The sequence below is a fragment of the Eubalaena glacialis genome, chromosome 5 (genome assembly GCF_028564815.1).
Source record: "Eubalaena glacialis isolate mEubGla1 chromosome 5, mEubGla1.1.hap2.+ XY, whole genome shotgun sequence".
In the NCBI taxonomy this organism is placed as follows: Eukaryota; Metazoa; Chordata; class Mammalia; order Artiodactyla; family Balaenidae; genus Eubalaena; species Eubalaena glacialis.
This window is the reverse complement of record NC_083720.1, coordinates 140,526,195-140,551,007: the sequence shown is the minus strand read 5'-3', so window position 1 is coordinate 140,551,007 and position 24,813 is coordinate 140,526,195. Positions and strand designations below refer to the sequence as shown.

The 24,813-nt window shown below is 38.3% G+C and overlaps 1 protein-coding gene across 6 annotated transcripts in view; it reads left to right on the top strand.

The window, feature by feature from the left end:
• Nucleotides 1–24,813, top strand: part of BMPR1B (bone morphogenetic protein receptor type 1B) — a 163,255-nt gene that overhangs the window by 104,429 nt on the left and 34,013 nt on the right. For 4 of the 6 annotated variants that reach the window (XM_061191706.1, XM_061191704.1, XM_061191705.1 and 1 more), the window contains exons 3-4: nt 14,461–14,563; nt 15,095–15,197. In XM_061191706.1, the coding sequence (XP_061047689.1) occupies nt 14,461–14,563; nt 15,095–15,197 (206 nt within the window). The remainder of the gene's footprint in view (nt 1–14,460; nt 14,564–15,094; nt 15,198–24,813) is intronic. The other 2 variants (XM_061191708.1, XM_061191709.1) reach the window with 1 other exon arrangement.

Below are 24,813 nucleotides of genomic sequence, written 5' to 3'. Positions count from 1 at the left end.
ATATGGTAGTTCTGTTTTTAGTTTTTTAAGGAACCTTCATACTGTTCTCCATAGCAGCTGTATCAATTTACATTCCCACCAACAGTGCAAGAGGGTTCCCTTTTCTCCACACCCTCTCCAACATTTGTTGTTTGTAGATTTTCTGATGATGCCCATTCTAAATGGTATGAGGTGACACCTCATTGTAGTTTTGATTTGCATTTCTTTAATAATTAGTGATGTTGAGCAGCTTTTCATGTGCTTCTTGGCCATCTGTATGTCTTCTTTGGAGAAATGTCTATTTAGGTCTTCTGCCCATTTTTGGATTGGGTAGTTTGTTTTTTTAATATTGAGCTGCATGAGCTGTTTATAAATTTTGGAGATTAATCCTTTGTCCGCTGATTCGTTTGCAAATATTTTCTCCCATTCTGAGGGTTGTCTTTTCGTCTTGTTTATGGTTTCCTTTGCTGTGCAAAAGCTTTTAAGTTTCATTAGGTCCCATTTGTTTATTTTTGTTTTTATTTCCATTACTCTAGGAGGTGGATCAAAAAAGATCTTGGGAAAAAAAAAAAAAAAAAAAGATCTTGCTGTGATTTATGTCAAAGAGTGTTCTTCCTATGTTTTCCACTAAGAGTTTTATAGTGCCTGGTCTTACATTTAGGTCTCTAATCCATTTTGAGTTTATTTTTGTGTATGGTGTTAGGGAGTGTTCTAATTTCATTCTTTTACATGTAGCTGTCCGGTTTTCCCAGCACCACTTATTGAAGAGACTGTGTTTTCTCCATTGTATATCCTTGCCTCCTTTGTCATAGATTAGTTGATCATAGGTGCATAGGTTTATCTCTGGGCTTTCTATCCTGTTCCATTGACCTATATTTCTGTTTTTGTGCCAGTACCATGTTGTCTTGATTATTGTAGCTTTGTAGTATAGTCTGAAGTCAGGGAGTCTGATTCCTCCAGCTCCGTTTTTTTTCCCTCAAGGCTGCTTTGGCTATTCAGTCTTTTGTGTCTCCATACAAATTTTAAGATTTTTTGTTCTAGTTCTGTAAAAAATGCCATTGGTAATTTGATATGGATTGCATTGAATCTGTAGATTGCTCTGGGTAGTATAGTCATTTTCACAATATTGATTCTTCCAACCCAAGAACATGGTATACCTCTCCATCTGTTGGTGTCATCTTTAATTTCTTTCATCAGTGTCTTATAGTGTTCTGCATACAGGTCTTTTGTCTCCCTAGGTAGGTTTATTCCTAGGTATTTTATTCTTTTTGTTGCAATGGTAAATAGGAGTGTTTCCTTAATTTCTCTTTCAGATTTTTCATCATTAGTGTATAGGAATGCATGAGATTTCTGTGCATTAATTTTGTATCCTGCAACTTTACCAAATTCATTGATTAGCTCTAGGAGTTTTCTGGTGGCAGCTTTAAGATTCTCTATGTATAGTATCATGTCATCTGAAAACAGTGACAGTTTTACTTCTTCTTTTCCAAATTGTATCCCTTTTATTTCTTTTTCTTTTCTGATTGCCATGGCTAGGACTTCCAAAACTATGTTGAATAATAGAGCTGAGAGTGGGCATCCTTGTCTTGTTCCTGATCTTAGAGGAAATGCTTTCAGTGTTTCACCATTGAGAGTGGACATCCTTGTCTTGTTCCTGATCTTAGAGTAAATACTTTCAGTGTTTCACCATTGAGAGTGGACATCCTTGTCTTGTTCCTGATTTTAGAGGAAATGCTTTCAGTGTTTCACCATTGAGAGTGATGTTTGCTGTGGGTTTGTCATATATGGCCTTTATTATATTGAAGTAGTTTCCCTCTATGACCACTTTCTGGAGAGTTCTTATCATAAATGTGTGTTGAATTTTGTCAAAAGCTTTTTCTGCATCTATTGAGATGATCATATGGTTTTTATTCTTCAGTTTGTTAATATGGTGTATCACATTGATTGATTTGCGTATATTGAAGAATCCTTGCATCTCTGGGATAAATCCCACTTGATCATGGTGTATGATCCTTTTAATGTGTCGTTGGATTCTGTTTTCTAGTATTTTGTTGAGGATTTTTGCATCTATATCCATCAGTGATATTGGTCTGTAATTTTCTTTTTTTCTAGTATCTTTGTCTGGTTTTGGTATCAGGGTGATGGTGGCCTCATAGAATGAGTTTGGGAGTTTTCCTTCCTCTGCAATGTTTTGGAAGAGTTTGAGAAGGATGGGTGTTAACTCTTCTCTAAATGTTTGATAGAATTCACCTGTGAAGCCATCTGGTCCTGGACTTTTGTTGGAAGATTTTTAATCACAGTTTCAATTTCGTTACTTGTGATAGGTCTGTTCATATTTTCTATTTCTTCCTGGTTCAGTCTTGGAAGGTTATACCTTACCAAGAATTTGTCCATTTCTTCCAGCTTGTCCATTTTATTGGCATAGAGTTGCTTGTAGTAGTCTCTTAGGATGCCTTGTATTTCTGCTGTGTTTGTTGTAACGTCTCCTTTTTCATTTCTGATTTTATTGATTTGAGTCCTCTCCCTCTTTTTCTTGATGAGTCTGGCTAATGGTTTAGCAATTTTGTTTATCTTCTCAAAGAACCAGCTGTTAGTTTTATTGCTCTTTGCTATTGTTTTCTTTGTTTGTATTTCATTTATTTCTGCTCTGATCTTTATGATTTCCTTTCTTCTGCTAACTTTGGGTTTTGTTTGTTCTTCTTTCTCTAGTTCCTTTAGGTGTAATGTTAGATTGTTTATTTGAAATTTTTCTTGTTTCTTGAGGTAGGCTTGTATAGCTATAAACTTCCCTCTTGGAACTGCTTTTGCTGCATCCCGTAGGTTTTGGATTGTCGTGTTTTCATTGTCATTTGTCTCTAGGTATTTTTTGATTTCCTCTTTGATTTCTTCAGTGATCTCTTGGTTATTTAGCAACGTATTGTTTAGCCTCCCTGTGTTTGTGTTTTTTACGTTTTTTTCCCTGTAATTGATTTCTAATCTCATAGCGTTGTGGTCAGAAAAGATGCTTGATATGATTTCAATTTTCTTAAATTTACTGAGGCTTGATTTGTGACCCAAGATGTGACCTATCCTGGAAAATGTTCCGTGTGCACTTGAGAAGAAAGTGTAATCTGCTGTTTTTGGATGGAATGTCCTATAAATATCAATTAAATCTATCTGGTCTATTGTGTCACTTAAAGCTTGTGTTTCCTTATTAATTTTCTGTTTGGATGATCTGTCCATTGGTGTAAATGAGGTGTTAAAGTCCCCCACTATTACTGTGTTACTCTCAATTTCCTCTTTTATAGCTGTTAGCAGTTGCCTTCTGTATTGAGGTGCTCCTATGTTGGGTGCATATATATTTATAATTGTTATATCTTCTTCTTGTATTGATCCCTTGATCATTACGTAGTGTCCTTCGTCATCTCTTGTAACATTTTTATTTTAAAGTCTATTTTATCTGATATGAGTATAGCTACTCCAGCTTTCTTTTGATTTCCATTTGCATGGAATATCTTTTTTCATCCCCTCACTTTCAGTCTGTATGTGTCCCTAGGTCTGAAGTGGGTCTCTTGCAGACAGCATATATATGGGTCTTGTTTTTGTATCCATTCAGCAAGCCTGTGTCTTTTGGTTGGAGCATTTAATCCATTCACGTTTAAGGTAATCATAGATATGTATGTTCCTATGACCGTTTTCTTAATTGTTTTGGGTTTGTTTTTGTAGGTCCTTTTCTTCTCTTGTGTTTCCCACTTAGAGAAGTTCCTTTAGCATTTGTTGTAGAGCTGGTTTGGTGGTGCTGAATTCTCTTAGCTTTTGCTTATGTGTAAAGCTTTTGATTTCTCCATTGAATGTGAATGAGATCCTTGCCAGGTAGAGTAATCTTGGTTTTAGGTTCTTCCCTTTCATCACTTTAAGTATATCATGCCACTCCCTTCTGGCTTGTAGAGTTTCTGCTGAGAAATCAGCTGTTAACCTTATGGGAGTTCCCTTGTATGTTATTTGTCATTTTTCCCTTGCTGCTTTCAATAATTCTTCTTTGTCTTTAATTTTTGCCTATTTGATTACTATGTGTCTCAGTGTATTTCTCCTTGGGTTTATCTTGTATGGGACTCTCTGCGCTTCCTGGACTTGGGTGGCTATTTCCTTTCCCATGTTAGGGAAGTTTTCAACTATAATCTCTTCAAATATTTTCTCAGGTCCTTTCTCTCTCTCTTCTCCTTCTGGAACCCTTATAATGCGAGTGTTGTTGCGTTTAATGTTGTCCCAGAGGTCTCATAGGCTGTCTTCATTTCTTTTCATTCTTTTTTCTTTATTCTGTTCTGCAGCAGTGAATTTCACCATTCTGTCTTCCAGGTCACTTAATCCGTTCTTCTGCCTCAGTTATTCTGCTATTGGTTCCTTCTACTGTAGTTTCCATTTCAGTTATTGTATTGTTCATCTCTGTTTGTTTGTTCTTTAATCCTTCTAGATCTTTGTTAAACCTTTCTTGCATCTTCTTGATCTTTGCCTCCATTCTTTTTCCGAGGTCCTGGATCATCTTCACTATCATTATTCTGAATTCTTTTTTTAGAAGATTGCCTATCTCCATTTCACTTAGTTGTTTTTCTGGGGTTTTACCTTGTTCCTTCATCTGGTACATAGCCCTCTGCCTTTTCATCTTGTCTGTCTTTCTGTGAATGGGGTTTTTGTTCCACAGGCTGCAGAATTGTAGTTCTTCTTGCTTCTGCTGGCTGCCCTCTGGTGGATGAGGCTATCTAAGGGGCTTGTGGAAGTTTCCTGCTGGGAGGGACTGGTGGTGGGTAGAGCTGGCTGTTGCTCAGGTGGGCAGAGCTCAGTAAAACTTTAATCCATTGTCTGCTGATGGGTGGTGCTGGGTTCCCTCCCTGTTGGTTGTTTGGCCTGAGGCGACCCAACACTGGAGCCTACCCGGGCTCTTTGGTGGGGCGAATGGCAGACTCTGGGAGGGCTTACACCAAGGGGTACTTCCCAGAACTTCTGCTGCTATTGTCCTTGTCCCTTGGTGAGCCACAGCCTACCCCCGCCTCTGCAGGAGACCCTCTAACACTAGGAGGTAGGTTTGGTTCAGTCTCCTATGGGGTCATTGCTCCTTCCCCTGGGTCCCGATGTGCACACTACTTTGTGTGTGCCCTCCAACAGTGGAGTCTCTGTTTCCCCCAGTCCTGCTGAAGTCCTGCAGTCAAATCCCGCTAACCTTCAAAGTCTGATTCTCTAGAAATTCCTCCTCCCATTGCCAGGCCCCCAGGTTGGGAAGCCTGACGTGTGGCTCAGAACCTTCACTCCAGTGGGTGGACTTCTGTGGTATAAGTGTTCTCCAGTTTGTGAGTCACCCACCCAGCAGTTATGGGATTTGATTTTATTGTGATAGCGCCGTTCCTACCGTCTCATTGCAGCTTCTCCTTTGTCTTTGGATGTGGGGTATCTTTTTTGGTGAGTTCCAGTGTCTTCCTGTCGGTGATTGTTCAGCAGTTAGTTGTGATTCCAGTGTTCTCGAAAGAGGGAGTGAGAGCATGTCCTTCTACTCCGCCATCTTGAACCAATCTCCATTAGTCAGTTTTTTGCTGTGAAATAAGCATCCTTAAAATCACAGTGATTCTTACCACTAAAGACATTTATTATTTCATTCCTGTGTCTTCCTGTGGATTGCAACTGTGCTGGGCTCTGCTGGCCTGGGTGGGCTTGGCTTCAGGCCTGCTCCCAACGTTTCTTCATTCTTCTTGGACTGGCAGGTACCAAGGATATAGTGTTTGTTTGTTTGTTTTAATAAACAAGCAAATTAATTAGTTTATGGCTGCATTGGTTCTTCGTTGCTGCACGCGAGCTTCCTCTAGTTGCAGCGAGTGAGAGCTATTCTTGGTTGTGGTGCGCGGGCTTCTCACTGCAGTGGCTTCTCTTGTTGCAGAGCATGGGCTCTAGGCACGCGGGCTTCAGTAGGTGTGGCTTGTTGGCTCTAGAGTGCAGGCTCAGTAGTTGTGGTGCACGGGCTTAGTTGCTCCGTGGCATGTGGGATCTTCCTGGACCAGGGATCAAACCCGTGTTCCCTGCATTGGCAGGCAGATTCTTAACCACTGCGCCACCAGGGAAGCCCCAAAATTCTTTCTCAAATGAGTTTGAGGGAGCAACCTCTTAAAGCTTCTCCTTGTGTCATGTCCTCTAACATTCCATTTACCAAATCAAGTGACATCCTCAAGCTCAAAGTCAAAGGGAAGCCATGGTTAGAGTGTGGCGTGAAGAATTGAGAACAATAATAGAACAATCTAATCTACCAGAGTACCACTGAGCCTTGAGACTTTTAATGCTTGGGTAAAGGAGGCTCTCCCCAGGAGACTCAGAATTAGCAGTGAAGCAGTGAGTATGGTGTCACTGAAGCCAAGTTTACTGAGGGAGAAAGAAGTAAGGTCAGCCATATTAGATGCTGTTAGGAGAAGAACTGAAATCCAGCCATCAGATTTATTGACCTTGATAACTGCAGTTTAGAAATATTTAATGTGGAAGTAGATATGGAGGGCAGATTGGAATGGGTTGTGAATTGTATGGTTTCCAACCTTTGATTTATGATAGCAAAGAGGAAGAAAACAAAAATACAACAAAGCCAGCAATCAGTAACAATGGAACCCCTCAAAAAAACGTGGGTATACCATGATAGCATGCGTCGGTTATCTTGTAGAAGTCAACAGAAAACTAATATTTATTGAGCTTTTGTACTACTAGCATGCTTACTTTCACCTACCTTTAATCATCACAGCACTCCCCTAAAGAATGTAGCATTATCTGTACTTTTCCAGGTGAGAAATCTGAGGCTCTGAGAGGTTAAGTAATTTTTACTAGGTCACTCAGTGTTCATGCCCAAGTGAGTGAAAAGAAATTGTGGCCAAGTTTACAAAGTACTGAATTTTTGACCAACAGCTAACCCCTGACCCTTAAAGGAGCAGAAATACTCACTCTTGAGTATACTGTACATACGTTTTGCTAACGAGGTATTGACTCCAGTTGAGTCTCCTGTGAGCTGAGGTCAGTCATGTCTGAATCACAGGGCTGTTTTTTGTTCCTGTGCCCCTAGACCTAAATAGGTCCAAGGCTTTCTGCCTCCGTTCCTATAAGCACTCCAAATCAGTGCTCCTCGAGCTATCTCTGGTCAAAGTTTTTTCCCCTATAAGTTGTGCACTGATACTTTCTAAACTACAGTAAAAATGAATTACTAGGAAAATTAATTTTAAAATACCTACAAATTGTATGCTTCATTTTTCTATTGTCTATTAATTAAATTCAACAGAGCTAAATTTATTGCTGTATATACAAGTTTCAGTTTCTCTGAACGCACTCACAGACCAGTAACAAGTAGTTTGCAAGGGAACACACTTTGAGTAATACTGCACTAAATCTTGCACTTCTAGGTAAAACAGTTCTAAAGACAATGGTGTGCTTGCTTGGGGCTTAGATAAGGGCTGGTACCAGGCAGATTGTAGCCAAGCTGGATGTCCTAGGTAGATCTCATGCTCATTACCACTCCCACTTTCCTGGAGAGAATAATCCAAAAAGTGGCCCAAATCAAAATTGCATCATACTTAAAAGAGATTCTGAAATCCCACATGATAATTCAGAGAAAATATACAAAATTTAGAGGGTTTTGGGGTTTTTTAAAAAATATTTATTTATTTGGGGCTTCCCTGGTGGTGCAGTGGTTGAGAATCCGCCTGCCAATGCAGGGGACACGGGTTCGAGTCCTGGTCTGGGAAGATCCCACATGCTGCGGAGCAACTGGCCTGTGGACCACAACGACTGAGCCTGCGCGTCTGGAGCCTGTGCTCCGCAACAAGAGAGGCTGCGATAGTGAGAGGCCCGCGCACCGCGATGAAGAGTGGCTCCCACTTGCCGCAACTAGAGAAAGCCCTCGCAAAGAAACGAAGACCCAACACAGCCAAAAATAAATAAATAAATAAATTAAAAAAAAAAAAAATTATTTGGTTGTGCCAGGTCTTAGTGGCAGCAGGCAGGCTACTTAGTTGTTGTATGCATGTGGGATCTAGTTCCCTGACCAGGGATCGAACCCAGGCCCCCTGCATTGGAAGCACAGAGTCTTATCCACTGCGCCACCAGGGAAGTCCCTTTTTTTTTTTTAAACTCTTCATGAGTACCATCAATCACTTTACCAGCCACCATTCTTGTCGGAATGTTGATCATGTCATTCTTGTCCTTGATTCCTATGGTGCAGATGTGTCTGCTTCCAATATCCATGCCATTTACATTGCCTAATGGTATGCATATTAGAGGATGTAGTACAAATATATCATGCTGAATACAATATTAGAACCATTTTTTTAATATCCATAATTCAAAATAAGAGGCGAAGCCATTGTTCAGTCTCCCTCATTATAATATCTGTCTTCTAAATATTTACCTTTCTAGGTGTTACTTTTCATGGTTTATCCTTCTTATTCCATTTCCAGATTCTGTTCCTGGGACCTCAGACTATCACTGCATGCCTTGAAAGCTGCATAGTCTCCTTAATAACTCTTGGTGTATGACTTTCAACGTGCCAGTGTTCTGTCTTGTTTTCCTGTCCTAACAGGCGTAATCTCAGCCTTGATTATTCTTTTCTGTATAGAATTTGGTCCTACTTTATGTATCCTTCCGTGTTTTACTTGATGTGGTCTGTGATAGTCATTTCTGTCCCTTTCTCACCACCTCCCTCAAGTTCTTCTATTCTCTCGTACAAGTCTATCCAGTTCTAAAAATTTTTTTTTACTCTTTTTCAAGGTAATTTAAAAAACTTCCTCATTTATCTTACTGGGTTCTGACCAAAAATTCTCCTACCTGGGCAGTTTTCAGGGTTTGTAGGTGTAATAAATCACATTGGATGATTGCATGAAGGATGTGCACATGACACCAGGTGCCTAAACGAGAAATTTGATACGTCTCCAACTGTATCCTGAAGAGTCAAAGGCAGCAGAAGGGAAGGCTTAGGGGCTTAATAGGAAGTGAACAATATACGGCTCTTTACAACTATACATAGAGGACCATTGAAGGTTTTTGAGCAGGAAGGAAAATGTAAGATTTATCGGGCAATGCTGTACAGAGCCCTTATACAAAGTTTGTATTAACCCAGAGCTTCTCAGCCTCCTGCTGAATGTGGTGGTGTGCGCTTTTAGAGAGGGACTTCTGACCCAGGTCTTGGCGTGTTTAAAGTGAGCATTCTTCTCATTTGTTTGTACATCTTCTGTTCATCCAGTTTATTCCACTGTTGCCCAGGCCACCTGAACATTGAGCTTTATGATCTTTTTTTTTTTTTCCCCCAGTAGAAGATGTTGAGTTAAAATCATTTCATTTATGAGAGTGGTGGGTCCTTCTTTAGAACTTATAATTCAGTTGGATGAGGCTATGGTTTCAAATTCACTTATGAAGTCTTTTATAAGGAATAACTCTGCTTTTGTGGCCCTCAGTTATAAATGATACTTAAATGGGTCCATTTGCTCTTGGACTTAATAGGAAGTGAACATTGTAGGGCTCTGTACAGTCATACATAGAGAACCATTGAAGATATTTGAGCAGGCAGGAAAATAAGATTTATCAGGCAGTGCTGTGCAGGATGGGCTAGAGTCTTGAGAGAGAAGAGGGGGCTTTCTGCTTGAAGGCTCTCAGAGCAGTCTAGGCGAGAGGTAGGGAGGGTCTGCATGGGGTGGTGGATGTGAGAATATGCAAATGCTTGTTTAACATAGAAAGTGAGACAAGTTTAAAAAATCTTGTACCTCCTACGAAAAATGAACAAAAATGAACAAAATGCGGAATCACTTGGTATGGCTGCCGGAGAAGGATGTATGATAGTTACACTTTCCTGAGGATGAAGTAAAAAGGCCTCTCTCACATCGTAACCTCATCATTAATGTTGTAACTTCACCTTCCCCCCAGTGCTGTGACCTCTCAGAGGAAAAACCAGAGAAGGGGAGCGGTGGTAGTCATATCTATTTTACCCTCTTTCCCTCTACTACTATGGGAACCCACTCACCTAAGATGATAGGGTAGAAAAACAAATATAAACCGTAGGGTTCTGTTACTCTGGTCATTACCTTTGTGCAACATTCTTCTTTGCCTTTTCCCCCCAGTCAGTAGAAAGCACTTGATTAGCTGGTGATTTCTGTCCCTCCTGCTTGAAGTTGAACGACTTTGTTTTTCCTAGGATTGGTTCATAGATGTTGAGCTCCTCGAAAGCAAAGGCTGCATCTTCCTCACCCTTGCTTCTCATCATCCAACTGAGTCTGAGGCATAATATGCTTAATAAATGTTTGTAAAATTGACTATCGTTAACAAAGCTGTAAGCAGCTTTCAGCTGTTTTAGTTAACTGACTAAAGTCTACATGATTTAAATAGCAACTCTAAAAGTTGTATGTATCTTTCAGTTTACCTGTGACAGAAAACTTTGAAAACTTTGTTTATCCCCTTCAATGTGAAATAGATATTTTAGAAGACAAGTGTTCTCAAGGACCTATTTATAATTGACCTAAAACAAGCAGCCTTTCAAATAGATTCTGACTGAAACTTAAAAGAAATTTATGAATTCTAGTATTTCTTACATACTGGAAAAAAAAGTAGAATAAATAATTTGATTCAGTTTGATCGGAATAAATAAATTGATTGGTATAGAGAACAGTTAATCCCTGTGTGTAGATGCACTTGAGCAAGTATCCATTTATTTAATGAGTTTTTGTCAAGAGCAAAATTTTAAACTATTTAATAATTAAATAATAATTTTGAGTTATTTAATAATGTTTAGATTATTTTATTAGTGCTCTAAAATTTCCTATCACCCTGATTGGGTAGATCAGATAAACTCTTTTTAACTCATACTTTAAAAAATTATTTTATAGTTAAGGTAATCTTTATAAAGATCAAAACTAGTTAGAAGAAAACTTCTACAACAGTCCCTTCTCAACTGTGGTGGTTATTGTTTCTGGACAATCCTGGGGTTTACAATAAGAAGCATAAGATCTTAGTGGAAAAATAGAGTTAAAGGGACCGAAACTTGGGTAAACTTTATAAACCCTGTACTCACTCTACAATGAATGAGTTGGGGTCCAGAAGGCTGTTTATAAATCCATTTGAGCCCAAATGAGAACAGGCAAAACTTTCAGGCTCTGGATGCACGTCCACCTAAAGAGTATCATTTGGTTCCTCAAACCTTTAAACTAAGTATATCCCTTTCTTACTTGCTAGTAAATGTTCACTTGGGCACGCTGAAGATCTCTTGAGGCAGTTTATCCTCGATGATCTCTCAAGATGTTCCAGGCACTCCTTTGCCTTTGGAATATTGGGCAGATTCAAGGAATCATGAAACTGTAGACCAATCCAAGGGTTGTAACAGAAGTTTTGTTATCACTACTTTGACCTCATATGGCCTTTTCATTTTCAAATGCTTTGCTTTTTCATGGATTAGCATTATGTTAAGAGGCATTCAGTACTGATGACTGATCATGTTCGTATGCAACTGTTCTGTTTTGTCAATTACTTTTCTTTACGTATAACACAAGGGCAGAATTTTTTCTTTTTTTAATTTACATTGTCTTCTTTTTTATTGAAGTATAGTTGATTTACAATATTATATTAGTTTTATGTGTACCACATAATGATTCAATATTTTTATAGATTATACTCCATTTAAAGTTATTAAAAAATAATGGCTAAATTTCCCTGTGCTGTACAATATATCCTTGTGGATTATTTATTTTATAAATGGTAGTTTGTACCTCTTAATCCCCTACCCCTATCTTGCCTCTCCCCCCTTGTCAATTGTCTTCTTTTAAAATTCATAATCATTACTGTAATCAAATGGTTCATCCTGCGTTCATGTATACATCTCACTACTTTCAATTTTGTTTAAAATTATTTCAACTTTTGTTTCCTTCATAATTCTTCATCTCTTCTTGTTATCACTTTCAACACTCTGGGGATGTTGGGGTAATACTCTATATAAAACATTTAAAAACTAAGCTTAAATATGGCAACCAGCAACAGAATGTTCAAATAAGGCCATGGTTAAGAGTTGAATGTCTCCTAGTGATGGGTGACGTTGATCAGCTTTGACTCCAGAGCGTAGCTGTGTTTACATTTGTGCTTGCTTGAGAGTCGAAAGTTCTCAAGTAATTCTTAAGCTTCTGTAATTGTACTGCAGGTTTCCAGGTAATGTCCCTTAGTAGCTAGCAATTTCAGTAAGAAGCTTATAAATTATTTTTGCTTTCTTGTCAGTAATATGCACTTGAAATGGTTCTCCAACTAAATATTTGAGTTCCTATCTGAATGTATGACTTACGGGACACCGACTCTTCTTTCCAGGGTCTCTCTCCCTCTCCGTCCCCTCTTTTTTAAATTTATTTTTTATTGAAGTAACATTGGTTTATAACATTATATAAGTTTCATGTGTGCAACATTTTATTTCTACTTCTGTGTACACTACAGCGTACTCTCCACCAAAAATGTAGTGTCCATCCTCTCTTTTTAGTTTTAGCTCCCCCCCTCTTCACAGACGAGGGAGTGCATTTTTAAAGCTTGAATTTACTCTTCCTGATGTTTCTTTATATTTCCCAGGACATTGTAACAGTAACCTGCCAACAGCTTTACCAGCTTTCTCTCTTCTTTCTTGATTCTTAAAGTTGCCTAACAGTACATTTCTGTATTCTCAGATTTTGATTTAAGGAGACCCCCTGATTAAGGAGAAATTAGTCTTTTTAGATTTAACATATTGTATCAAACTTTTCTAGCTGCTCTATGATTTCCTAGTGTCAGAAACTTAAACTGACTTTATTCCTAACTCCTGAATTTTACTTTTGATGAGAAGTATAAGTTACACATATAGTCTAAATGTATAGGAAAGGGATAAAAAAAATCACATGGGTATTGTTTGCTTATATTGTTTAAAGTAAATTTCTAAGGGACAGGTCTTTTATTTATTGCCTTTGGCATTTACATTCTTTAGATTTTCATAGCGATTTCAGTACGTTGGCTAAAAAGCCCCAAAGAATTTAGAGCATGGGCTGTTCCAAGGCAGTCTTTCTCCTGCAGCAGTATTCATGCATTTGACCTTAGTCTAACACAGAGATTTATCATCGGCCATTCCTAGCCATTCATTAGTATGTTTGAACTTTGCTATGCTAGTTCTTATAAACTGAGGCATTTTGGATCGCTTGAGGCTTATAAACCAGGTAAGCAATTCTAAGAGTGTTGATGATAACTGAAGCGCTAATGTATGGCAGAATGCCGCTACCACTAACACAAAATAGACCAACACACCAATCACGGCTAACACCATGCTCAGAGCTTTCTTCCCATGACCTTTTAGGACTATGTTGTCACATCTGTGTTGGGTGCTGAGCATGCATATATATGAGAGAAAGATGGATATATCCTTTAGTACTTTATTTCTTAGACGTGCAGTAGTGGTTTATGACTTATATTGGGAGTCTGCGGGCGTTTATCACCCGAGCTTGTGAAGACAGTAGTGTCTGTTTATAAATAGTTCTATATATAATAGTCCTTGTTTTTCATTTTTAATCCCTGTGGAAATGAAGCAAGAAGTCCTTGATTCAAGGCTTGATTCTGTAACTGTTTTGTTTTGTGACCTTGTACAAGCTTGTTAGACTCTCATAAATTTAATTTACCCATTTGTAAAATAGAAATAGTATCACTTCTCATCATTGTTGAGAGGATTAAATGAGATAGAATAAGTGAAAGTTCTTTTCAATGTAGAAAACCAGACAGAAAAGAAAAGTATTGTTTCTTTGGCTTCCATGATCTTGTTAAAAACCCTTCTTTCTGTTGTCCATCCTTACCCCACACCCAAATAAGACAACCACAAAGCCTGATGTTTTCATATGCCTGCCCGGAAGCAGAGGGTACCACATGGCAGAATCTTACTCACTTCACTTAGGCTGTGCTGATCCCAACTCCTACCTCTCCTTAGTCTGTGTGCCTTAGTAAGAGATAAATTTATTTCACTACCTCAGAGCAAGTAGAACCAGAATAAATGTTCACCTGCACGGGTTCAAACCCCTGCTGTGCCTCTTACTAGCTGTACAGCCTTTGAGAATTACTCAAGGTCTCTGAGCCTCAGTTTCCTCATATAGAAAGTAAGCATAGTACTACCTTCTTCTTAGAGTGGATTTCTGAAGGTGATACCTGTGAAGGACCAAAATAAGTGTTTAGCATTTAGTATATATGGTTAGTAATTTATATGTTATATGGAAATTTTGGATCCTTCTTTCTTGCAAGTTTCTGGACAGAGGAGATATTACTAAATATTTTATGATAATTAAGTCAACTTTCATAAAAGGAAGTTTGGGGATTCTTTAAACAGATAGTGACCTGTAATGGTAATTGACTTTCTTCTTGTTTGTAATGAAACAAGTGATAAACATCTTCATTTCCTTTTACCGTAGACACACACACACACACACACACACACACACACACTTACTTTGCCTGTTTGGTCTTCAGCACAGATGGATATTGTTTCACAATGATAGAAGAAGATGATTCTGGGATGCCTGTGGTCACTTCTGGATGTCTAGGATTAGAAGGCTCAGATTTTCAGTGTCGGGTAAGGAAGATAATTTGATTCTACTTCGTAACCTTTCATTGGCTAGATTTCAAACAGCCAAATTTCAAACAAGATATAACAATTGTTTTTATTTTTTTTTTACTATCTTGTTTTCAGTAATTTGGAAAATAATTTGAAAATTCGCACTGGGTCAATTCTCCCTCCATTTAGAAATCAAATATTCATTTTATTTTTGCTGGTAACTTCTGGTTTCGTGACTCATTAGATCATCTTGCTCAAATTCCAGTTTGGTTAATTGCATTAAGCCAAACCTTCTTCCTCAGCTTATGCTACACATGTTGGTTATTACAAATAGAGTAGTAATTTTGTTGAAATGCAAAAGTTGCAGTAAGATAATACATGATGATTTGAAAGAAATTACCTAATACAATACATCAGTTTCACCATGTTTGAATAAAACTATCAGAATTTTAAGTGACTTCTCTAAATAGTGTTAATGTACTAGTTTTGGATGATATGACTTTGAAATTTAGGGGAAACCTATTAATAGCTGTTTGGGTTCAATTTTAGGACACTCCCATTCCTCATCAAAGAAGATCAATTGAATGCTGCACAGAACGGAATGAATGTAATAAAGATCTACACCCTACACTGCCTCCACTAAAAAACAGAGGTAAGAAGAGGAAGGCTTCCAGGCTGGAAAAGCTTTAGACATAAAGAAAATGAAAACTTGAATTATTCTCTTTTCTAAATGCATCTACCTGTACCATTTTCCACTACTGGGGCGGAGGACTGAGGCAAGATGACATAATGAAACGGTCATTCAAAGACATGTGCAAGGAGTTCTCAGGAAAATAGTTGCATGTGCCTTCACTCTTAAGACTCTTACTTGTTTAACCTGTCCTCATTTCCTTCAGAATACTACGGTGTCTAGAGCTTGGAGTGGGTTTCAGGAGGATAGAGGAGGGAGATAGTGTTTTACGTTTACCCCTAAATGTTATTCAGAAGTTGCATTTCACTCAAAAACTGCTATTTGGCTACATTCGTTTTAAAAATAAGGACCTTTTAAAGGACTAATTCAGATTATCTGCTGGATGGCATTTCCTTTTATTTACGCTGGAGTAACGACTTTTTAGTCAATTCATATGTATTGGTAAAATGGAGAAAATATCTAGAAAGTTTAATTCTAAGACTATACATTTAGTGTTGCTTATTAAAAAAGACACATACTGCATCCCCAAAGACTCCTGGTTAAAAGCAGCTCCCATGTTTCCTTTCTTCTTGTTGTCACCATAAAATAAATGATTTGTAATTGTCAGAGAGTCCTAAGTCTTATATAAGTAGCTTAAAATGATTTGTCATGATTGATTTTTATTTCTTGAGAGAGAAAATCTTCCCAACAAAATACAGTGACATTTCTGGGTTTTGATGATAATATTTTATAACATTTGTTCAAACTATAGCCTAGAAAACTCTGTAAGATTGATTCATAATAATTCACGTCAAAAATTCACAGATTTTAATTTTGCCAGTCAACATGCTAGGTGTTATGGATAACAGAAATGGATGAAGAAAATTCTTGCTCTCAATACATGCACACTAGGTTATGAGAGAGAAACATGGAAATAATTAAATTATTCTCAGGCAGGAAAATCTCAGTAGAGTTAGATTATAAAGTGTGTTAAGGACACAAAAGAGTGAGTGGCTCACTTTGGGGTGGGAGGATGTCAGAATAGCTTCATAGAAGTGATACTTGAGCAGACTTTAAGGAGGAACAGAAGTTTGCCAAGTGGATAAGGCAGGAATAAAAAACTTAAAAATTAAAATGGCTAACATAAGCCAGAATTACGCTAATAACTGTTACATTAATTAACCCATTTGAGCCTCACAAGGGTCCGGTGGGGTACTTAGGCTTATTATTCCCCACTTAAAGGTGAGGAAATTGCAGCACAGAGAGGTTAATTAACTTTCCCAAGGTTGCACAGAGCCTGTGAGTAGCCTGTGACTCTAAACAGAGCCTGTGACTCTAAACAGAGGCAATCTAGTAAGTGCAGAGGTTTAGTTTGTAAGATTTGAGAAAGATTTGCAAAATACAAGCATAGGAAACAGCATGGCTGGTTGGAGAAAGTCCCCTAATTCAGTTGTCTGAAGCCTCACAGTTCAAAGTGGGCCTGTGAATCAGCAGCATTAGCATCGCTTGGAGCTCATGAGAAATGCAGACTCTCAGGCCCCAACCCAGACTCCTAAGCCTGCATTTTTAATGAGATTCCCCAAGTGATTTACATGCACATTAAAGTTTGGACAACACTTTGGGTAGAAAAAGACCTATACGTGGATATAGCTAGTGCCACTGTGTCTCAGCACGTGAGTTCGACAGCACCTTGTTCAAACACAGTTCCACTGATGTCAGGTTGCTGTAAAATTCTAAATGCTTACTTTCAGTTTTTTGTAGTTATTGCCTTGTGAATCAGTTGCAAAAAGTAGGTGATCCATAGACAACATTTTGAATAGCATCTGTAGACAACACTGATGTGTTGGGAGTGGGGCGGGAGGTGGGTGAGGAGTGCTGGAAATGAAGGTAGATGTGCCAGAATTGCTTCGCTCAAGGAGAAAAAGTTTTTATTACCTGTAAGTGGAAGAGATGCGTCCTAGCAGTAGCGGTAGGGTTTAGGAAAACTGACTCAAATGCTGCAGTGCACATACTGTCCTGTAGATGGAGCCAGATTCTAGTTAGGACCAGGCAGGCAGGGGAGGATTCTCTGAAGAGGTTGAGTGTTAGGGACTTTTAAAAGCAGAGTAAGTCTCTAGAGAACTCAGTGAAAAGGCTTTGAAAAGAAGGGCAGTAGTATTGAGAAGACAAGTCCTTGGTCAGGGCAGTAAGAGAAAGAGGATGTTAGAGTGGCTGGTGGATTATGTTGAGGATTATACAAGGTGACAGACTTGGGGGGAGTTTAGTGGCTGTAGGGTTTACCATTTTGAACTCTAAGGGTCCCAGGTAGTGCCTGGGTGAGGTCCCTGCAGATTCCACCTCACCATTTTGGCACAGTCATTTTGGGGTCCAGTAAAAGTCACTGCAGGCTGTGGTCTGGGAGCGCTGGTCTTTCTTACACAAATATACCATAGAGCTGCTGCCTTTCTTTTTTTGCCTCTACCATATACACATGGGCAGCATTTTTATTGGAAGTGGACTATACATGTTTACTGACTATCAGTAATGCATTGGTCGGAAACATTTGCGTTGCAGCCATATTGGATATATGTCTTTATATAGTCATATTGGAGATACGTATATTTATGTTTTGGTATAAAACCCAAAATAAAGAACCGGGATGTTAAAGAGACATGGAACCATCTTATTTTGATATTTTTAACTTTAGCTGTTGTTTTTATACTTACGACCAACCCTAACTTTTGTGGAGCCGGGGCAATGGTATAAATGGAAGTCCACATACCATTTACCTAATTATTTAAAACTCATAAACCAATGTAGAAGACTGGTAAGTAAAATACTTTCTGTTAACCAAACTTAACAAGAATATTTTCATAGTGATGGGGAACACCAGCTTGGTGTTTAGAATGCTTGAACTACTTAGACTTATTCCTTCCAGTGTGGGAGTGGGAGTGATGGGGCGCCCCATTCTTGGTTCTGTCTGGCACTGGGAGGGGTCCCTCATGCACGCAGCTGGACACCTGTTTTGTGTCTGTCTCAGCCTGTTGGCAGTGACACTGTCGGCTAGGAAAGTCTGAATCACTTACCTGGGTCCATACCACTGTGGCAGCCCCCATAGGCATTTCTCTACTGGAGCTAATGTTGTGGCTAGACTGACCCGTGTGGTTCTTATTATCTAAAATGCACCTCTGCAGCCACTGTCAGAGAAATCTGAAAGAAAAGGTGTATTATTTGCAAGAACCAGAGGGTACACAGCACACCTGAGGGCCACACAGCAAGGTCACAGGTATGGGGGGGTGGGGACCTGGGGTTCTCCCTTTACTGGGGTCAAAGGTGGGGTGCCTAGGGTTTCACAGTTTCTGTCTTTATTGGCAAATTAATTAGTTTTGAAAGTTGGGTTATAATTGACATATAACATTATATTAGTTTCGGGTGTATAACTTGATATTTGTATATGTTGCAAAAATCATCACCACAGTAAGTCTAGCTAACATTTGTCACCATACATGGTTACAAAAATATTGACAAGTTTAAAACATAAGAGTGGGGGGCTTCCCTGGTGGCGCAGTGGTTGAGAGTCTGCCTGCCAATGCAGGGGACACGGGTTCGAGCCCTGGTCTGGGAAGATCCCACATGCCGCGGAGCAACTAGGCCCGTGAGCCACAACTACTGAGCCTGCGCTCTAGAGCCCATGAGCCACAACTACTGAGCCCGCATGCTGGAAGTACTGAATCTCCTGTGCCTAGAGCCCATGCTCTGCAAGAAGAGAGGCCGCGATAGTGAGAGGCCCGCGCACCGCGATGAAGAGCGGCCCCCGCTCGCCGCAACTAGAGAAAGCCCTCACACAGAAACGAAGACCCAACACAGCCAAAAATAAATATAAAAAATAAAATAAATAAATTTAAAAAAAAAACAAAAAAACAAAACATAAGAGTGGGAATTAGGGCACGGGAAGGGAAAAACAGAATTATTCAAGCAGTCAGTTATCTAGGCAACTTCACGGACGGGGTGACCTGCTCCCTTATCGAGTTGTTTACTAGCGGTTGTGCCGTACAGCTGGCAATGTGTTTATTTGAGATGGATGTCTTTGAAACAGAAGCTTAACGTCAGGCACCCACACTACAACACCCCAGCCCTCTGGTTTGCGCTCTGCCCGTGACACCCCATGTCTTGCCCCAGACACCCCTTGGCCACTGCTTGGTCACCCCTCAGGCCTTTGGGTAAGTACACCAGCTCCTTGGTCCACCCTCAGGGAGACAGGGGGCCTCATTGTTTCCAGACACAGGCCTGGGGCCATTTAGGTAGAATTCCAGACTTTGGGTCAATGGCCGGTGTTTTAAATGGAGAGCAGGATGGGACAAATTCTGGGTGGGCACATTGCCTGTGTTCTGCAGACTCACTGCTCAGTGGGAAGGGGCCCAGTTGAAGAGAGCCAGAGCAGGACCCTCTAAAGCTCAGAGCCTAGGTAACTGTGATATTTGCTAATGTGAATGGAGTGCTTACTTACTGTGGCTCTTTTCTAAGTACTTTTCATATACTGACTCATTTAATCCTCATAACAGCTCAGTGGGGAAAGCACCATTAGCATCACCCCAGTTTCTCAGACGTGCAGCTAAGGAATAGTGAGGTCAAGTACTGTGTGAAGGTTACACAGCTAAAGTAAGTACTGGAGATGGGAAATCGGCCTATGACCGCATCTCCCTGAATCGTCTATAAAAAGCCTTAAATGACATTCTCAAAAACAGAAAAAACCTTTTATGTATCTAAGAGTTAGAAAACTCTAAGTAAGTAGTGGTTAGCCATGTCACAAAATAATCAATAAACAAGATGATTACTTTGAAGCCTTCTGTTTATTATGTTTGCTTTGCACAATTAGCATTTTCTCCATTCTTAGACTATGGTGTTAGAGGGTTGCTCCCTCTCTCTCTCGCACACACACTCTCTCTCCCCTCCTCCTCTCTCGTCCTCTTCCTTCTAATTTATCATCTATTAAGGCCCACTTATGTATTAATACTAGGCTAGTGGTTTTCAAACTTAGGTGCATCAGAATCACCTGGGGGGCTTATTAAAACACGGATTACTGGCCCCCACCCAGAGTTTCTGATTCAGTAGATCTGAGTGGAGCCCAATAATTTGCGTTTCTAAGGAGTTTCCAGGTGATGCAGATGATGTTGGTCCGGAGACCACACTTTGAGACCCCCGGGCTAGGCGTTGCCTGATAGATTGCGACATATTATTATAGTAGACTTCCTATAAACCTATGTGTCAACCTAGTATAAAGCAGACACTGTATTATTAAAAGATGAGAGGGTTAAAAAATCCAGCTCACGATTTTTTTGTTGTTGTTCTTTTTTTCTTAATAATCGCTTTTCTAAAAAAGTTAAATGATTAACCTTATCTCAAAACATCTGTATTACTAGGTGCTAAGTAATAACAGGCTTAGGTGAGGTTCTGTTATTACACATCAGAGAAGCACTAAGCGTGGGGGTAAATACCTACAAAATAAATTGTCTTATTAAAAAATAAGCAAGAAAACCTTTTCTACCGATCCAGAGTTTTGTCACTCTTTTTTTTTTTTTTTCCAACTTAGATGCATTTAGCAGGAAATTAGAGATACAAAATCACATCCAATAAATATTTATCAGTCTATATTTAGGTCCTTGAAATTTTATTTTTCATCTTCTGTTTCAAAAAAGATGATGAAGGGTGACCAGAAAGCAGTGGAAATTCTTTTATGAATATTAGTTTTCCTTTTGCTTTGCTGATTCCATTTCAGCACCAGCAAAGTAGAATACCCTGGGACAATATTCTTTCTCCTGAAGGAAGAAATACGAAAAGTAATTAGATCAAATGCAGCACCTTCATTATAAACAATAAAATATGATTCGGGAAGCCCAGTCACACTGCAGCTGGTGCAAAGAGGAGGGAGACATGTCTGTTTTGATGGAGAGGCTTGTAGGGAGAAGTCATGGTGCCCTGGTGTCTGGCTTCCTGCCTGCAGAATTAGTGATGAAGGGGCACCGAGATGCTGGGAGGGATGATGTACGGTTCCAGCATCACATGGTTTGACCAAGATATTGTGAGTTAAATGTTCTCTTGAAATGGTGTGTAGGCAAGAGAATTTGATGAGGTTTCTTTCCTCCTCCCAAATTACTTATTATTACTTATTTTTGTTTAATTTTTTTTTCGAATGAGCACTTAAAGAAGTGAAAGACTGGTGTTGAAATGAACAGAAGCCCTTGCTTTATTAAATGGGATCCTCAAATTTGGCTTTTACAAGAGCAAATAAAGTTCATATAATTTTTTGGAATAGGTATAGTTTGTGTGTTTAAATATGGGAATTACTAATACATGCTACATGTATACTTCATGGAACATGTATCAGAAACAACTGTTTCTGTTTTGAAATAGGGTAATTTCAATGTAGTTTAAGTAAAATTATAATACAGGATTTCCAAAGCTAAACTTTACCTTATTATTTCTTTTCTTACTCAACTAAAAAATATATTCTGAGCAGTTCACAGATTTGTTTAAAAATGCTATTGCTTAGCTTCGGGTATTGCCAATTACAAATTAAACTCAATAGGTAACAGGTATTTAATCAGTGAAACAGTCTCCCTTGTTCTCTATAACACAGATAGGTTGAATATATGATAGCATCTAGAATGCAAAGGTCAGTTGCAGAATTTTCCTTCTGACACATATATTATGCTTGTGGCAGTATAAACCGGTACATGAGTCTGAGCTGAATTCCTTGCCAGGGAGTAGCTCTAACATTTCTGGAAATGTGCAGCTTCTAACTATTTTGGAAATTCTGGTCAACTTTATATTTGGGATAGGTGAAAGAAACTTATAAATAATTAGACTTTTTCTTTCTCACTGAACACAGTAATCTGGATATAACAATTCTGTCTTAGCTTCCTTTGTTACCAGAAAATATAATGCTAAATCTTTTCAGGAAAATAACTAGAATATTATGTCTTTGTTCTTATAGTGAATTTATTTCTAGATGTTACTGTAAGATGGCATCCCAATATATGATGAAGGTAAATTAGTTTACAGTATTGTTTGTTGACTAAAATCCTTTGACAAGAATATGCTTTTCAGGCACTTTGTGCTCTATTAATAGAAAGATGTCTCCAATTTATCTGTGATTATAACATTGAGAGCACATATAAAGATGTCTTTGGGCCATCGTATTTCCAAGATTCTTTCTAGCAATATGGTTTTTTATTTCTTACTGCAATTATGAGCTATCTTCTAGCCTTATAGAAACAGTCCTGGTATTTTAAGCAGTTGCAAACCAGTTAATTATCAGAGAGGAGACAAGTAATGACAGAATGCTGTTTTGTTAGGAAAGCTGGTGATTCTTACTTGCCTCTCAGAGTGAACCAGACTTCCCTAGAGAGTTCTCCATTCTACTCCCCTGAGCAGTTGGAGTGACAGCCAGGTAGAAATCTGCTGGCCTAGAGAACTGTGGGCTCTGTTCTTTTCCTGATATGTATCTGCAAGTGTTCGCTTTCCAAGACTCTGGCAGTGACTTGAATGTTTACATTGTTAATGCTCTGAGCACAGGTAATGGCAGATTAAAACATGACAGGCACGACCAACAGAAACAAAAGGCATATTGATAAGGCTCACTATTTATGACAAAAGACAAGGAGGCAGTAGGGGATAGGTTTATTGGGGCAAAGAAAAGGAAAGTGGGAAGGTAATGCTAGCCTTTAAAAAAAGTGCTTGATGGTAAGGAAAAAATCCCTTAGATTCTTTCTGGCCTCATTGCTCTCATAAATCAGAAATCTAATATGATGAGTAATAAATACACTGTTCTTACGGTTCACAGAGTGTTCTGCATTTACGTGGAAAAGTGAAAGTCGATGAGGCTGATAGTTTTTAGTAAAATTATATCACTTGAATGAAAAAGTATTCTGTATTTGTATACTGAAAATATGTTGTGCATATGTAGTTAGTTACTCTAGTTTTGATAGAGTATCCAGTGTTCTCTGATTTTCTGCAAAATCAGGCTTTTTGCTTTTGTTGTCCTTAAAATTGGAAATAGATTTTAATCTGTTTGCAGCGACATTATTTGCACCATGGTATTTGTATACATGCATGTGTACAAACGTTGTTAATTGCGCTCTCACTGGCGGAGGTATTGTGCTCATTTTGGGTTATTGTTGACTTTGCCTGTAACCCAAAGGAGCGGGGGGAGGTATGGAGGGAAATTTTACTAAGAAAATTCATTGTGTAAAATCTTAGCCCGCGTAATTTTAAGAGCTTACAAATTATTTTCAAGATTTCCTAAGCAACACTTTTTGGACAACGCATGTGGTAATTATATATGATTCCTATTGTTGTTAAAGTCTGAATGGCTCTTTGAATGTGTACTCTAGTAGATAACGGTCCTGAACTCTTTCTCTGCTCAATTGGCAGTGTTTCTGAATTTAATATAAAACTGCTTTTTAAAAAATGGTCTCTCATTTAGTCTTTTCAGATGCAGACAGACTACTTCCATTAATATTTTACAAGTAGTGTAGATCATAAATAGTTATTAAACATATATTTTAGACTGATGAGTAAATCATAACATTAACCATCATAAGATTTGGATGAGAAATTAGTATAAAAATCTGTAGATTTTAGTTTATAATAAATAATCCAAACTTTCTCTGATATATTTCAAAGTAAGATTTATTTTCATTTCATATGTTTGTGTTACTTTCCTGATTTTGGTAATTGCATTACCATTTGGTAAGACAGTGTCCTTGTTCTTAGGAAGTTCACTCTGAAGTGTTTATGGTGGAGACATTATGTTTGTAACTTCAGATGATCCACAGAGTATACATACATATAAATAAATAAATATGAATACAAACATGTACATGTACATATCTTTATATAGAGGGAGATAGGCACACACATACATAGAGAACAAGAGAATTATAAAGTAAATATGGTAAAATTTTTAAAATGAAAACTCTCTAAAGGGCATATTGGAGTCCTTTATCCTTACAGGTTTTCTATAAGACTGAGATTATTTCAAAATAATTAAGACATATGTTCACATTGATGGTAAAAAAGAAACTTGTAATCTTTTTTAAAGGGTACTTTGACAACATGTATGAAAAACCTTAAAATATATATCCTTCAAACTAATAATTCTACTTCTTCAAATCTAGATTAAGAAAATAATCATTGACATGTGCAATGATGTATGTGTAAGAATGTTCATCACAGAATTTTATGTATCACAGCAAAGATGTATTGTAGCAAAATCTTTGCAATCTCCTAAATATACATCATCAGAAGACTGACTTTCTAATTAGGATGTGTCTGTATATGTACTGTATAATCTTTGAAACTCATTTTGCATAAAAATTTTTATTGTTTTGGAAAATGTTTACAATATTATAAATGAAAACAATCTAGTTACAAGGCAATTCTAATGATTTTTTCCCAAATTTTTTATTTGTGGTGAAATATACATAACATAAAGTTTACCATCTTAATCACTTTCAAGTGTACAGTTCAGTGATATTAAATATGTTTATAATGTTATACAACCATAACCACCATCCATCTCTATAGCTCTGTTCATCTTGTAGAACTGAAACTCTTA